At 39.6% G+C, this 17,130-nt stretch overlaps 2 protein-coding genes across 2 annotated transcripts; one reads left to right on the top strand and one right to left on the bottom strand.

Annotated features, from left to right (window-relative positions):
• Window positions 1–5,876: 5,876 nt before the first annotated feature.
• On the top strand, window positions 5,877–9,584 carry LOC103722251 (1-deoxy-D-xylulose-5-phosphate synthase 2, chloroplastic-like). Its single transcript, XM_008812725.6, has 10 exons — window positions 5,877–6,049; window positions 6,230–6,385; window positions 6,505–6,669; window positions 6,790–6,940; window positions 7,042–7,313; window positions 7,612–7,885; window positions 7,990–8,297; window positions 8,383–8,664; window positions 8,767–9,051; window positions 9,140–9,584. The coding sequence occupies exons 1-10, from the start codon at window positions 5,960–5,962 to the stop codon at window positions 9,284–9,286; spliced, it is 2,130 nt and encodes a 709-aa protein (XP_008810947.6). The 5' UTR covers window positions 5,877–5,959; the 3' UTR covers window positions 9,287–9,584.
• A 5,419-nt stretch (window positions 9,585–15,003) lies between these two features.
• Window positions 15,004–16,689, bottom strand: LOC103722258 (small multi-drug export protein). The gene is made up of 3 exons (XM_008812739.5): window positions 16,214–16,689; window positions 15,723–16,117; window positions 15,004–15,654 (listed from the first exon to the last, which is right to left on the bottom strand). The coding sequence occupies exons 1-3, from the start codon at window positions 16,367–16,369 to the stop codon at window positions 15,243–15,245; spliced, it is 963 nt and encodes a 320-aa protein (XP_008810961.2). The 5' UTR covers window positions 16,370–16,689; the 3' UTR covers window positions 15,004–15,242.
• Between the last annotated feature and the right edge of the window lie 441 nt (window positions 16,690–17,130).

Below are 17,130 nucleotides of genomic sequence, written 5' to 3' on the forward strand. Positions count from 1 at the left end.
TTGTGGAGCATTCTTGGTGAGTCTCGTCGATTACCTCTCTAGAGAAAGGTAATCAACCCCCACCTCTCTTCTATACCTATGCTCGAGTTTCTTGGTCGTCGTTGATGGCTTCATTAGCTCGATTGCCGCCGAAGAATTGAAAGATTTGGATGTGTCATTTCCTCTCCCCTATTTTTTTTTCTTTTTCTTCCATGCTACTGCCAGTCGTCACCGTTGTTGGACATGGCTATGTTCTGGTCACTAAGGGCTGTTATTGTTGCTGCTACCGCTAGGGTCACTACTATTGGGGTGGCTGGCCTTAGAGCCCTCTTTGTTCCTCTATTTGAAGAGAGAACTGAGGGCCTCTCTGAGCTCTCTCTCCCCTTCTTGCTTTCTCTCTCTTGCTCTCTCTCCCCTCTCTTTCTCTCTCTTCTTCACTCTTTCTCTCTCTAGATATATTATGGACTGGTGGAGGGTCTAGATATAGGTAAACCCAGGTTGATAAGTTGACCCTTAGAGGAGTCTCGGGCCAACATTGTGCAACCAAGGTTCCAAGCTAGTATTGCGTAACTATGGGTCCTAGGTTGACATTATGTGACCATCTATTTGTCCATCTATAATATTTCAATATTAACCATGATTTTTGAGGATGAGACCTGATGCTGTAAGGTGACAACCATCTGGATAAGAAGATGTTGAACAGGATACCTTACCTCCAAGTTCATAGATTGAGGAGAATATCGATATTTACTGTAATTGAGTCGGTAATTGATAGAGGTAAGAATTCTTGTGCACAATCACCAAGATGGATATATACATACATACATATATATATATATATATATATATATATATATATATATATATATATATATATATATATATATATATATATATATATATATATTGATTATTTTGATTTTGTGTTGTTTGCTGTATGATTGTCGATTTATTGTATAAATGTATTATATATTGATGATGTTAGTTATTTTGAATATGATGCCGGTTGTTTTGATTTTGGCAAGAAATATAATATGAAATCATATTTTCTTTGGCATAAATGAGATTGAATAGTTTGATTGTTGTGTAAAAGAATTTGAATTAGCTATGTTATGGATTGCCCATGACGAACTGAATCATGATATTTTGGTTTGTTTCCATGGACCAAAGCATGGGTATTACGAATTCTTTAGTTTGCTGCCACGGGCCGAAGCATTGTATTATGATTTGCCAATTACGGGCCAAAACGTGACCATGGATAATCTAAATTTGAAAGATAATTATTGATCAAAAATTTGGATAATAATGAAAGATAAAATATAGAAAACCACTATTAAACAAAAGTTTTTGATTGATAATATATTTGATATATTTTTTTGAATGAGATGTATATTTGATGATGTACATTTATGCATGGATAATTATATGGATTTATTCGAGCTATGTTGAATAATCGATATAAGTTTTTATAAATTTTGCCTATATTTTGATTTAGTATATAGTTAATTTTTATTTTAAATTACTTTATCTATATTAATATGAGTACGAGAGATTGGCTGTAAAACTTACACACCTCTTCTTTTTCTTTTTAGAATTGCAGGACCTTAGTCTCGAATAGCTTGGACATAGAGTTCGAGCGAGATGAAGCTATTAGTTAGAGAGTTGATTTTTCTTTTGGATACCAAATGAGCAGTTTAATTTCATAATCGAGCAAACTCTTCTTATGATATATTTATTTAGTTAGACTATTATGGTTAAATTTTATAATTAATTTAATTATTTTAATTTTTTTGGAAACTTTGCAATCTTATAGGCCTTGCATAATTTCTACGGCATCGCTCTGGAGTCTATGCAGCGGTGTCAAATAGCCTACCTGGTTTAGTTCATTGTGGTAAAAAATAATAATAATTGAGATATAATATGATAAGAAAATTGGCCATTGCAAGAGAGGGAGGAATAGATCATCTCCGCTGTTCAAACCACGACATAATCTTTGCGATTAGATATGTCTAAGTTCTTTTCCATGCCTTGGTAGGTGGGCTTTAAATTTGTTGATTGATTGATTGACATAAAGAAAATAAAAGATAGACCAAAAAAATAAAAAATGAATGTGATTAGAATTGATTGTGATAGAACATGATAAAAGAATCAGTCATTACAGGAGGGGGAGGAATTGGCCATCTCCACTGTTCCAATCACGGCTAATTCTGCTGTCACTCACACCCTACACCGAAGAAAGAGGAGTAAGTCTGCTTCTTTACTTCAAAGAATGACTCAAAAGCTATTTTTTGGTTATAGCTAGTAAGATATCTGCTACAACTCCAGTACTCTCACTCTTGAACTCCATGCATGGGCAAGTTGACTCCACGTCCGGCAGGTTGAACCTTCAATTTGTGGTAACTTCAACATTCATGCAAAAGTAGGTTGAACCTTCAAATTTTATATCTCTTGGCATTCATGTGAGAGCAGATTGAATCTTAATTTGCTCTTTGAGAGCTGCATGTATTAATGATCGAAAGATTATTGGCAAGAATAAAGATTTTTTTTTGTTAAAATAGAAGTATCATACATAGCGTATACGAATACAGCCAAAAAAATCAAAAAACAGTAGTACATCACGGAAAGCCGTAGGTAGCTCCGTCTCACTCTCCCATAGGTGGTCTTCCGAATAGTTAGCAACAAAAGATACTACCCAATCCACCGCTCCATTGACCTCTCTAAACACGTGCTTCGTCTGAAGCATCAATCCGTCATGAACCATGATCCGGATATCTCTCAAGAGCAGGTGGTAGTCGCCGTCCCCTTTCGAAACCTGCAAAATCCACCCAAACGACAAAGAATCTTCGGAGGGGGTCGTTACATACCAAGCACTGGATAGGGTTGTAGTCCTAGGTAGAAGGCAATTAGCGCCTGATAAAAGTATTGTCGTGACAAACGTGTTGGATGAATCCATTGAAGTCATCTTCACGCTGTCAACTTATGATTAACTTAGCTAATATCAGTATAGCTAGATCTAATTCAACAAGGACAGTGATGTGATATATTTAAAGCAATTTAATTATTCTCTTTGGAAGACATCCAATAATTATCTTTCTTAAATTGTGGAGTGAGATGGATGCTCCATAGCAATCGCACACCGTATAGATACAAAAAAGAACTACTACATTCATCAGAGCATTTATATATATAGTATGCTAAGATTGAAGCTTAATATGGTTGCTAGCTGCCATGGGTTAAACTTGTGGTTCACCTTATACTTTTACAGGTTGTAGAATCATGCAAGCCCATCAAATGGATCATACCTATTTTTCTAGTCAATAATGGCTGTGCCAAAGAACTTTTTTTGTGCATTCTTAGTCGCCCGATCGAAAAGAATTATTTTGATTACGATGTCGTTTATCATGCAGACCCTTCAGACGGGGCCATGGATCATATCCAAATAATCTTGTCATGTTGCTATTATTTATCATGACCTATGTTCACATGAGCTGCGAAGAGTATGAATCATAAGAGTCATTTGTACCAAAAAAAAAAGAAAAAAATCGCACAAGCCATTGGATGTGCGATCGCAAGAACGAGATAAATCATATTATGAATGAAATTGTAGAAAAAGAACCTTGCACCATGTTGATTTTGTGCACATGAAAAGTCCCTCCTGCCATGTAGCAAGGAAAATTAGTTCTGGTTCATTAATTAGTATGATGTATTGATGGTGGTTCAGCATCAAATTCCAATCCAACTATGGCTATTTCCTGTGCATTGACGGTCACCCTAAAGCATTATTTTATTTATGTACCGAAAAAACAAAGAATTATTTTATTCGTGATGTGGTTTATATTGCAAACCCTTCAACCGGGGTCATGAATCATATCCAAATGTTCACACAAGTTTTTTTTTTTAAAAAAAAAATGAATCATAAGAGTGAACCATATCACAAATGAAATCAGAGAGAAAGAGACCCTACTCTGTTTTGGTTTTGCGCACATGAAAATTTCCTTCTGCCATAAAACAAAAAAATAAGTGTTCATTCTTAATTAGTATTGTGTGGTAGGTGGTAGGATATCAAATTGGCAAGCCAACCATGGTCGTATCAAACAACTTTTTTTCTGTGCATTACCAATTGTATTAATTAATTCCTTTGCAAGGTGGTTTATCATGCTAGCCCTTCAAATTGGACCATGGATCAGATACAAATGGCATCTTTGCATTGCTATTATTTATATATCATGACACGAGTTAGAAGAGCTACCGGATGTGCGATCGCAGGAGCCAACAAGATGAATTACATCATGAATGAAGCTAGAGACAGAGAGTACATGAAACCCCTGCCACATAGCAAGAAAAATTAGTTTCGGTTCACAAATTAATATGATGTATGGAAAGTAGCTGAATATTAAATCGACAAGACAATAGTGGCTGGGCGAGGGAACTTTTCCTGAGCATCATTCACAAGCTTTCCAAAGCATTATTTTGGAAGGGTGAGCAGAACTATAGGAGATCACTAGGGTTGAGATCAAATGGGATCGAACAGATATTAGTATATTTATATTTTATTTATTTTATTTTATAAATATAAATAATTATCAGATATAAAAGTTTATTTCTATATTTATTTTAAATAAATATAAATACAAATCGGACATCAAAAATATAGATATAAATATAAATATAAATTAAATAATTAAATTTATGATCATAAAATCAAAAATATTACTAAGTGGATGCTAAATCAAGTTACTAGTATATTAATGTGGTCATTTATTTTTTAAAAAATTTACGAGTGCTATATAAATTAAATAGAATTATACATGAAATCGGATAGTTTTCTATTCATATTTATTTATTTTTAATGAATATGAATACGAATACAAATATTAGTTAGATGCTCAAATTTTTATCTATATTTAAATAGATTTAGACACAAAATATATTCGGACGGCGCTATATTTTTAGCATAAAACTTTTTTTTCCTGGAGTTAATTAATTATCTCCGGTCCAGACCGTCGGGCGAAAATTTTTTGGCTCGAGACAGGCATGGACTTATCTCTGTGTTATCATGCGCTACGAGCCGGCTCAAATGAAACATCTTGCCCCTCTCGTGCGTTATATCTACTTCTTTTTTTACCATTAATTTCTCGCCGTCTCCATTGACCCGATCCAACCCCTCTGCCCGCACTTTATAAATGTCCCCCCTCGCCTCAGCTCTCCACCCCGCTACCTCCTCTATATCTTTCTCTCTCTCTCTCTCCCCCTCTACATCTCTCTCTCGGTGTTGGATTCCTTCATCTCTAATGGAGGCTTCGGGGTCGCTGATGGCACTCGGGCCGGCAACCTCGCCGTTCCTCAAGGCTACGGCCTCGAAAACCAGTTCTAGGCGACAGGTAGAATGCTAGAATTCTTCTATTCTCGATCTTTTGCTCATTTCCGATCTTTTTTTTTGGGGATTTTTACCATCTCCGCTTGTATCTTTTCTTGCCTTTTGTGGGTGTGGTGTCAAAATGATCTTATTTTGGGGTGTTTGGTTTCATAAAGTTTCGATTTTTATCTATATCTAAATAGATTTAAATACAAAATATATTTGGACGGCGCTATATTTTTAGCATAAATATTGGGTTTGGTATTGGATAATTATTGCGTTAAAAATTTTTATTTTTTTTGAGATTAATTAATTATCTCCGGTCCAGACCGTTGGACGAAAATTTTCCAACTCGAGAGCGGCATGGGCTTATCTCGAAGCTATCATGCGCTGCGGGCCAGCTCAAATGAAACGTCTCGCCCCTCTCGCGCGTTATCGACTCCCTTTTTTATCATTAATTCTCGCCGTCTCCATCGACCCGACCCAACCCCTCTGCCCCGCGCTTTATAAACCTCCCCCCTCGCCTCAGCTCTCCACCCCGCTACCTCCTCTCTCTCTCTCTCTCGCTCTCTCTCTCTCGCCCCCTCTGCATCTCTCTCTCGGCGTTGGATTCCTTCATCTCTAATGGAGGCTTCGGGGTCGCTGATGGCACTCGGGCCGGCAACCTCGCCGTTCCTCAAGGCTGCGGCCTCGAGGACTGGTTCTAGGCGACAGGTAGAACGCTAGAATTCTCCTATTCTCGATCTTTTGCTCACTTCCGATCTTTTGTTTTGGGACGTTTACCATCTCTGCTTGTATCTTTTCTTGCCTTTTGTGGGTGTGGTGTCAAAATGATCTCATTTTGGCGTGTTTGGTTTTCATAAAGTTTCGATTTTTTTTTCCCTCTTGTTTCAGTTTTATGTGAGAGCCGGTGGGTCGGGTAACGAGCGGAAGATGGTGATTAAGAAAGAGAAGAGCGGGTGGAAGATCGATTTCTCCAGCGAGAAGCCGGCAACCCCTCTTTTGGATACCATTAACTACCCAATTCACATGAAGAATCTCTCAGCAGAGGTATTTTACTCGCTGGAATGATGCTGTGGTGGGATGCTCTGGGATTTTGGGATCAGTTGGGGAGGTTTGTGGGGTCTTTCTCTGTATTTAATTGTATGGAATGGTTTTTTTTTATATAGGATTTGGAGCAGTTGGCAGCAGAGCTGAGAGCAGATATAGTGTATACATTAGCTAAGACTGGTGGTCATCTAAGTGCCAGCTTGGGAGTGGTGGAGCTGACTGTGGCTCTCCATCATGTGTTCAATACCCCTGAAGACAAGATCATTTGGGATGTTGGTCACCAGGTCAGGAGAAAAAAAAATCAAAAATAGAATTGCTCATGCCTTTTTTTCCATATCAAAGCATTTGGATTTTGATCTTGTGGATTAGAGAATGGTTTTGAGGTTGAATTGACTGAATTGCAGGCCTACCCACATAAGATTTTGACTGGAAGGAGGGGAAGGATGCATACTATCAGGCAGACCTCAGGCCTTGCAGGGTTCCCCAAAAGGGATGAGAGCATTTATGATGCCTTTGGCGCAGGGCACAGCTCTACAAGCATCTCCGCTGGCCTTGGTGAGCTCTTTAAACCCCCCCTCGAGTATCTCTGCATTCTTTTCCTATTTGAATCTTTATCATGCAAATTAAACTTGTTTTCATTTTTCGAGTGTCTGCAGGAATGGCAGTGGCTAGAGATTTACTAGGGAAGAAGAATCATGTTATCTCTGTGATTGGGGATGGAGCCATGACTGCTGGCCAGGCTTATGAGGCCATGAACAACTCAGGATACTTGGATTCAAACCTTATTGTTGTGTTAAATGATAACAAGCAAGTTTCTTTACCGACTGCAACCCTTGATGGACCTGCCACTCCGGTTGGAGCACTTAGCAAAGCCCTCACCAAACTTCAAGCCAGCAACAAGTTCCGTAAGCTCCGTGAAGCAGCCAAGGTGAGCTTCAAAAAAGAGATGATTTTATTCACGACGTCAATGTTAAAACTTAAAATCCATAGGTTGACCATTCGGCATGTTAAAAAAATAAGGGATATAACTTGAAATGTTGAAACAACAGAAATATATATATAAAAGAATACTTGATATAATGTGAATAATTCAATATCTTGTGTTCTATATCTAGCACTTAGTTGCATATGTAATTTAGATTCTTTTAGTTTTTCAAGGGATACTGGAACTTTAAGTTACAAATGAGAAGGTTGTAGCAATAGTCTTAATTGGGTCCTTTTGACAGACTATTACAAGGCAGATTGGGGGTTCCACACATGAGGTTGCTGCTAAGGTGGATGAATACGCTAGGGGAATGATAAGTGCTTCGGGGTCATCGTTATTCGAGGAGCTTGGTTTATATTATATTGGTCCTGTTGATGGTCACAATGTCGAAGATTTAGTTACTATTTTCCAAAAGGTGAAGGCTATGCCTGCTCCTGGACCTGTCCTTGTCCACATCGTGACAGAGAAAGGAAAAGGATATCCCCCTGCTGAAGCTGCCCCCGACAAAATGCATGGTAAATCTCTCTCTCTCTCTCTCTCTCTCTTGATAATTACATGGTAAAAATCTTTAATGGCTTCCTGTAGATTCTTATGAAGATGCATGTGTTCTTTGTTTCAGGTGTTGTCAAGTTTGAGCCTAGTACTGGGAAGCAATTCAAGACCAAGTCACCCGTTCTTTCATACACCCAATACTTTGCGGAATCTCTCATTAAAGAAGCAGAAGCCGACAGCAAGATTGTGGCCATCCATGCTGCCATGGGTGGCGGCACAGGCCTCAATTATTTTCAGAAGAAGTTTCCTGAAAGATGCTTCGATGTGGGAATCGCCGAGCAGCATGCCGTCACGTTTGCAGCTGGTTTGGCCACCGAGGGCCTCAAGCCTTTCTGCGCCATCTACTCATCATTTCTTCAACGAGGATATGATCAGGTAGAAGCCAGAACAAAAAAAAAAAAAAAATGAGGAAAGACTTTTATAGTCAGGACTTATGATATGAATCTGGGGATTTTTGTAGGTGGTGCATGACGTGGATTTACAGAAACTTCCTGTCCGTTTTGCATTGGATCGGGCAGGCCTCGTCGGCGCCGATGGACCGACGCATTGTGGAGCCTTTGATGTCACGTACATGGCCTGTCTGCCCAACATGATCCTCATGGCCCCATCTGATGAATCCGAACTGATGCATATGGTTGCAACAGCAGCAGCCATTGATGACAGACCCAGCTGCCTAAGATTCCCCAGGGGAAATGGAGTTGGAGTAGCCCTTCCTCCAGGGAACAAAGGCACCCCTCTTGAGGTAACCACCTTTTCAGCAATCCAATGGATTGCAACAGGATCTAGAGTCGGCCAGAAACTAACAAACTTTTATCCTTCTTTTTTGTTTGATGTTTGTCAATAGATTGGGAAGGGGAGGATTCTGATGGAAGGCAGCAGAGTCGCCATCCTTGGATATGGTTCGATAGTTCAGACGTGTATTAAGGCTGCAGACTCGTTGAGAAACCATGACATTTATACCACCGTGGCCGATGCTCGGTTCTGCAAGCCTCTTGATACAGAGCTCGTAAGGAGACTGGCTAACGAACATGAGATCCTGATCACAGTTGAGGAAGGCTCTATTGGAGGTTTTGGGTCTCATGTTGCACATTTCCTAAGCTTGAGCAGTCTCCTCGATGGACATCTCAAGGTACCCATTTTTTTTTCCTCAATTGACTTCCTTTTACATCATCCCTTTTCCCTCTTAGATATCTGATGGTAGTCACGGCTGCTTGCAGTTGAGATCGATGGTGCTACCGGACCGATATATCGACCATGGATCACCTCAGGATCAGATTGAAGAAGCTGGGCTTTCTTCGAGGCATATTGCTGCGACGGTGCTGTCTCTTTTAGGGAGGGCAAAAGAGGCTTTGCAGACTATGTGATATAGTAAACATTTTAACGTTCAAAATGAAAAAGAAATGCAGGAATCCGTCTCCATCCTGTGATCTATCGATACCCAACATATTCTTGGGGTCGGTAGGAGCCTGGAGAGGGCTAGATGCCAAAAAACTCCTTTAAATTGTCAAGTCTTTTAATCCAAAATGATGCTAAGATAGATGACGGCTGCTGTTCGGTTAGAAGGAATCCAAAGAGCCTCTTTTACCGAAGGCCTGTATATTCTGATTTGTCTGGATGTACTCTGCTTATATTGCCTTTAAATAAAATATATCTGTTAAATAACTGTTCTCTCCAAGGAAAGCCCGTCATTTGTCCTTGCTCTTGTCCATGTTTCGAGTATCAAACGATGCCCCTAGTAAGTTGAGTTATTAGGAGCTGGTTATCTTGGGGAAATCAGCTCACTGGTTTCTTGAAACACAACAAAGCGAATATAGAAGCAACTTGGTTCCTATCTAAAAAGAGATTCTGTGGACTCGGATTTCATCAGTTAGCCAATAACATCATCATTGACGGCACGCTAGAGTCACAGAAGCAGCAGAATTCGTTTCATGAAAATGTGGAGCCTGTATTAACATGCTTCACATGGTGTGACCGAAAAATGGTGAACACTCATCCATGCTACTCCAATAAATCCACCAAGAGTAAACAAGAAATGGACCTGATCGCAAATGAAAGAGTCTTGTCAGGTTTCTGTAAGCACTAGAGGTGGGGCTAATTTAGCTAATTACTTTGGTAGCAGCATAAGGAAATCGTTGTCAAGCGAGCCAGAAATTTCTTTCGAAAACCTCGAGAGAAAGCCTACAATTGAATGTAACATGAGCTTCACACTGGCTTCCCAAGCTGCACAAGTTACATTTACTGTGTTTATGTTACTCTGAAAAAAAAAAAAAAGTTACACTGAGAGTAACCATCTTAGCAGAAAAACAAGCTATTCTCTCCCTCTCTCAAAAAAAAAAAAAGAAAGAAAAAAAATCTCATGTGCATCATGCAGCTCGAATGACTGAAGTTGATATTTATTTTCATACCCTTTTTTTTGGTAACATCAGAGCCTTAAAAAACCTTGGATCGATTTCAGCTATATCTAGTCAGCAAAGAAAAATGAAACATTAGAGCTATCTATAAGGTCAGCATGACTGAAGCTGTGATCCATCAAACCATCAAACAAACCTCTGTTCACAAGAAAGGTTTCTCAGGCACATACAATGTTGGCTCGGTAACTCAGGCATTCGATCACTTCATATATTGCACATTCCTGCTAGTTACATAAATAAGATCCTTTTTTTTTTTTTTTGCTAAAACCGGTGTTTCATACGGGTACGAATACACCTAGAAGAGTCTCATAAATAAGATCCTTCCATGTGGGAGGAGGAAATTTTTTTATTACTGTTCCACACCTAGAACATGATTCAAAGATTCCAAAAGCTGGGTTGTCTAATATCTGATTAAGAGACAGGACCTCGTTCGATTTTTAACTTTGGAGCAATGTTAGTCGCCAGCAGTGACATGCCCTGTTTTCTTCTATGACTTGTGTGAGGGCAATAGTCTTAGCCACCTTTCTGGACGCTAGACTTAAAGGTGCAGCAGCTTATTTTCTTTGAAACTCCTCTCTCTCTCCCACGCGAGGATTAAATTCCACCACAGACTTCTATTCTGTCCAACTGTTGTTTTCTCCAGATAATAGTATCCATCAATAAGCCATGGAAAGTTGACTAAGAACTTTGCTTAGTATAATTTATTCAGTTCAAAACAGAATTGACACTCCAATCAGAAAATAGCTCAAACACCAGGCCACCTCTTCGACTCAAAAAATTGCTGAAAGTTCCCAAACTGACTCCAATGACCTGGCTGGGACTAGTGATGCATGGACTTTTCAATTATATCTAATAATGTTAGCATAAATTTTAAAGCATACAGTCTGCATCATTTTACTTTTTTGAACAAATTTGTATTCTCGGATGTCAGAATCCTAAGGCTCTATGTGGCCTCTTGAGAGAAAACTGGGACTCAAGGAAGAAAAAAATTGATGGGACAACCAAATTTTCAAGTGATCAACAGGAGTGGACATCTTTGGAGGTCCCAATCCTGAAAATAATAATTCACAAGATTTCTCAATATGAACACTTATGGAGACATCCATCTCTCTGGAGCAGCTCAATAAGAGGCTCATGTGTATGGCAAATTAACAGAGCCAGTGATTTTATGTTGCATCCATCTTCAGTCAGTAAGGCATCCCCCCCTTTATCTGAATTATTAAGAGAGAGTTGTATCAGGTAGAAGTCATGGTAGCTGAACAATGGTTAAGTATAAAGATGGTCATGGTAAGTTGGTGACTGATGTAATCAGAACCATGTTATTCAATGCCTACCACTGTCAGGAAATGGTTGGTACCCCAGTTTACCCCTTGGCATCTGGCTCAAATCTCCCCAGTGTTTCAGTTTCAAGGCATCACTTGCATCACACGGCAGGCAATGCCAGCATCTTCTTATGGACTGAAACACTTGCTTCAAAAGCTACTAAGTCTTAATTAGCTCTCTTGAATACATGCCAGAAATATTTAGTAGTGTCGTTTCTTCCACACTGATGCACACCAGAATGGTTTGCTGGCTATGGAACTGCCCATAATTGGGTCACTACTTGGACTAGAGCACTACTGACTGATGTTCTTGAACATGTGCATCTGATGCTATTGAAATATAGAGGGAGTCTATCTCCTTTAGATTACCAATAAAATGGATCCAGCAAGAAGTAGGATCCCGCCATGTTGTATAAACCATCATCCTCTCAGACATCAGCCACCCAACCATATTTTTTTCAATCTAACAATGATTTCGAGGATGGTAATAGTTTCTGAGAAAAGAGTAGGCTCTCGGAAATTTACAAGCTGTTGAGTGTTGACAGTAATTGTAAGCAGCAGCTGAGTAGAAGAACTCTACCAAGAGATGTAACAAAATTCTATGTATTTAGAATAGTGATTTCTGCATGTGATGACCACAGCAATCTATTCTAAAATGGGATGTAACAATGGAAGGGTTCAGAAATCTGTCCTGAAAAGAACTTCATCCAGTTAGGATTGGTTCAGTCACTGTTTGCACTGCTCCAAAAGTTTTCTTGAACTTCAAGTGCATAGGAAACTCAATTCTTCTTGTATTGGAAAATTTTAAATTACATAGCATATCAAAAATATACATACATGTGTACCTACACATAGAAACACAAAAAGAAAACATAGAAAGTCCAAAAAGTCATCTCTTCTTCTCTGACGATGCTTATGTAACCCAAGATAAAGCAGCACAATCAGAGGAAAGAACTGGAAAGCATAAAACATATCTGCATAACTTCATTCTTGCAGTTGCTTCTAATCAATGAACAGAAGCTCTAGTGCTAAATCATATTACATGTGAGATAGGTAATAATTAGCGGCGAGTAGCCATCTCCTTATTTGAATTTCATGATTGCTTGAATGAATCTTGTTACTTTCTCCAGTTTGGATTCTCAGATGTATCGCACAAAGCTATCATTCCATGGCATCTAAAAGAGATAAGCAGTAATGCTTGTACTAAATAAAGCAAGCATACTAGAAAAGGAACATAAGAATTAAACTGATTTAAGAGGTAACAAGCTAATCCTCTTCATTTCTGCAACCACTAGGGAGACCAACAAAGGAAACAGACATGTTTGGATAGTGAATAAACCATAATTCATATTCTTGACCATTGATAGAACAAATACAACTGTAAGGAAAACCTAAGCTACAACTACTAGATTGTCCTACATTGATGCTGGCAAATGATGCTTGTGGATGAGGGAATTTCATAGTTTCGTAACCGACTTAGACCATTGATAGAAGAGATACAGCCGAGTAAGAGGAACATCTAAGCGATAGCCAATGTTGATTGTCCTACTTTAGTGCTGGCAAATGATGCTTGTGAATCAGGAAATTTCATATTCTCATACTCATGGCCTGAGTATTCAAAAATACCCTAACAACATGATGTTAAGTTCACATTAAATAATACATCATGTTATTACTTACAGTTTCAGAACCACTAAAACATATCAAAAGGATTTTGGTGGGATAAGATGTATAGAATTTCATAATTGAGTTCAAAATGTAGGCTCTGGAGAAGTTAAAAAGCTCAGCTAGACCAAGGATAAAATCCATGAAAAAAACATGAGACTCTAAAGGTAGGGAAATGACATGCAAAAAAGATTCTCTTGAGGAGTTGACAGCTACATATTACCCTACAAGTAATCTAAACTGCTTTGGATTGTTACAATGGATCGACATTCATAAATGAAATTGGCAAATGCTTTAGTTTTCTAGCTAGAGCTTCTTTCAACCAATATGCACTTTGTAACCCTCACCCCCCTCCCCCCCCCCCTCTCCTCCCCCCGGCGACCCAAATGTGAGTCGCCCCACCTCCCCTTACCCCCTCTTGGCAGCAGCCTTCGATAGCAACCATATATACGCACATTGTTGTCTCTCTCAGTGTCTCTCTCTCTCTCCTAAAGATGCTGACCCTGATGACTTCGCCCTCTCTCTTCCTCTCTCTTCCTCTCTCTCCTGAAGGCGGCGGCAAACCCGGTAGCTTCCCCGCCCCCCTCTCTTTCTCCTCTCTCTCTCTCTCTCGAAGATGATAAGGTCAACAGTTTCGCCCCCTCCCTGTCTTTCTCCTCTCCCTTTCTCCCACTCCTCTCCCCTCCTCTTCAGCTCCTTCCCCTTAGTTCCGATACACCTCGAGTCTGCAAGGTATGTACCAAACCAGTCACCAGCCGGTACAACCCATGGTACCGATTCGGTGAACCTTGTACACATACATACAAATGCATATCCCAAGAAATTTCAGCAATAACATGATGAACAAATAAGAGTACCGTATCTTTGGAAGAGAATTCAGAAGATCCTTTTTAATAAGGGTGAATCCTAGAAGTGTATGTTAATAAAGATTTGCCCTTTTACTATAAGGCCAATATTTCACCTCATGTTGCTTACTTTAGAAATCATTACACAGAAATGTTCATTTCCCCATCTGCTGCTTAAGGAAAAACAGAATCTATAACAGAAAAAAAAACCTCCCATGCCAGCACTGGGAACAAGCTGATTCTTATAGATGGGATCAGGTTTATAATTTACTTGTATGACCTCAAATCATGTAAAGAGCAATCTGAGCTAAATTGATAGGAAGAAAGTAGCAATTCAAACTCTAGCATGTGATGCAATTTATGAATCATGTGCAATCACTTTTCTTTTCACAAAAACAAATAATAATAATAAAGAATGGTGGGGGAACCACCACCTTCTCAAAGAAATGATGGAGGCATTTCAAAAACTCAAGCATTTAAGATGTTGGGCCTGCCTGCAGAATCAAATAGCTAAAACATGTAGGTAGCTGATGCTGCATCATAGTAGTCTTAGTGGCAGAAAGACAAACTGCTTTTTTTTGCCTTTTCATAAAACTTTGAACACTATGTATCGTAAGGGACTGTTACAAAGCGAAATGCAAGTAAAGAACGTAAGTGTAGTGCTTAGAATCAAATGTCAAATGATACTTAAAAAAGAAGGAATTAATCACTAACATCTCGAAGTAATAATTAAATCATTTAACTATATCTGCACAAGACAGCAATTTTAGGAGGTTGTTGAGCAAGAAAATATAGAGACAATTTATCATTGTGTGATGAGATTGCACACATTGTGACATAACAATAGAAAGCTTTCAAACTGTGCTACAATCAAAATCCTTATATGTTACATGAGGAATTATTCCTTTCTGTACTACTGATAATGATTCAAATTCTCCATTTCTGACAAATGCCAGGCTCACAAGCATCAAAACAAACCGTTGTCATTGAATCAATAATTATTTCTATCAGGTAACTAAAACAAAGGATGCCGCATAAACTCCATTATAAACATATAAATGAAGTATGCAATCTATGTCATTCTGAGTTCAGTGACTTCTTAAACAATCGTAAGACACTCCACATGACTGTCGATACAAAGAAAAGAAGCAAACCAGTTATAATGGCATACTTCAGGCCAAGGTTCACTAGCAAATTTACCAGCAGCCCAGCCAGAACAACCCCAAAGAAATTGGCTGAGACAGCAGACCAGAATGGCATATCGAGGATGGCTGCGATGAATGCCCCAGTCCAAGCCCCTGTTCCAGGGAATGGCACCGCAACAAACAGCATCAAACCCAGCCACTGAAACTCCTCGACGGGGCCGGCTTTCTCCTTGGCTCTCTTGAACAGAAGGTCCAGGAATTGGGTTGCCGAGGCACTCTTCTGGGAGAGGAAAGATGCGAACTTTTTCAAGTAGAGAACGATGAATGGCACCGGAACCATGTTCCTGGGAAGAAGAAAGCCATCAACAACTAGCCGTTCATGAAATTGCTCAATGGGCTGATGAGTACGTACCCAAGAACGGAGAGGATGGTGAGATGGAGAGGGTCAAGTTGCATCCAGTAGCCAACGGGAATGGCGCCACGGAGCTCCAGAATAGGAAGTGTGGCGAGGGTAAACACGATGGCCTCGTCGGCCCAGCCAGACATTCTCAGCGCCGTGGCGACCTTAAAACCAAGCCCAGAAGCTCTGATAGAGTCGCTGGCGGCTTTTGCAGTGGCGAGCGAAGCTCCGCAAGCAAGGTAGGACACAAAGGTGAGCGCCATCCAGACCAAGGCACCCAAGAGAAGCCTCCTGATTAGAGCTAGCGTTGCTTTGGCCACCTCTGTTTTCATTGCCCATGCTGTTGATGATGGTTGTGGGCTTGTGACAGGGGAGAGAGCATTAGATGAAAAAAGTCGGATAGGAGCCTGAAATTATGCAATAAGCATTAGAGAAAAAGGCAAAACAATAAGTAATAGAAGAGGGATAGTAGAAGGGGAGTGTGCGATCGCAAAAGTTTCGACCTTTTTGTTCCAAGATGGGATTTTTAAGGGGGAGGAGCAGTGGTTGGACAGGGCTTGCAGACAAGGAAAGCGCCCCCTCGAGTGGAGCGATGAGAAGTAGGGTCTTCCTCTTCTAGTGGCCAGTGATGGCAATGGAGTAATGGCAGCAGCAGCCATTGGGAGAGAGGGATAGAGTGAAGAAAAGAGAACTCTTCTCGATAAACGCTTCTCCTCCGGTTGGGTGGAGGCCGGGAGGAGGAGAGGGGGAAGGGGAATGGGAGAAAGGAGCCGGCCTACTGGGAGACCTGGGTCCTTATATGGTTCCTTGGGTGCTGCTCTCTATGCCTCCAGGTTGGGGGATTGGATGCTACTGATAAAAGTAAAATAATAATTGGATTAGGGAGTAAACTAAGGACAAGAGGCTTTGGAAGGGGAGAAGCGGCCGAGGCTGGAGGGAGAAAGGAAGGAAACCGCGCCGCAGTTCCAACGTTGCATTCAGAATAAGGGGCAGATGGTTTCTGGTTTTCCTCCAGAGGGGGGTGGGCAGCCTGAGAACTTCCAAAATTTCAACCTTGATAAATCATTTGCTTTGGATGAATTATTTTTTTATTTTTAAAAATTACTTATAAATGCTATTTTTGATTTTTAATCTACAACAATTTCTAACAAAAAATATTTTTAATAATAATATAAAACAAAATATATGTAATTTATCAATTAAAGCCTTTCATGGTGGATAGCAACAATCTAGGTTTGAGTCTAGGTCTTATTTTGATTTTAAAGTTTCTACAGTCCTATTTATTTTAACAATATCTAGCCTGTAGTCATTTTATTGTTTGGTCCTGACAACTATCTATTTTTGAAAATCATGCCACAAATTTTTTATGCTAATATATGAAATCATCATTCAAAGGGAATAACTAAATAAAAAAATTAAT

Source organism: Phoenix dactylifera, chromosome 1 (assembly GCF_051530095.1).
Source record: "Phoenix dactylifera cultivar Ajwa chromosome 1, Ajwa_hap1_PhDact_Kaust_v1.1, whole genome shotgun sequence".
Lineage (NCBI taxonomy): Eukaryota > Viridiplantae > Streptophyta > Magnoliopsida > Arecales > Arecaceae > Phoenix > Phoenix dactylifera.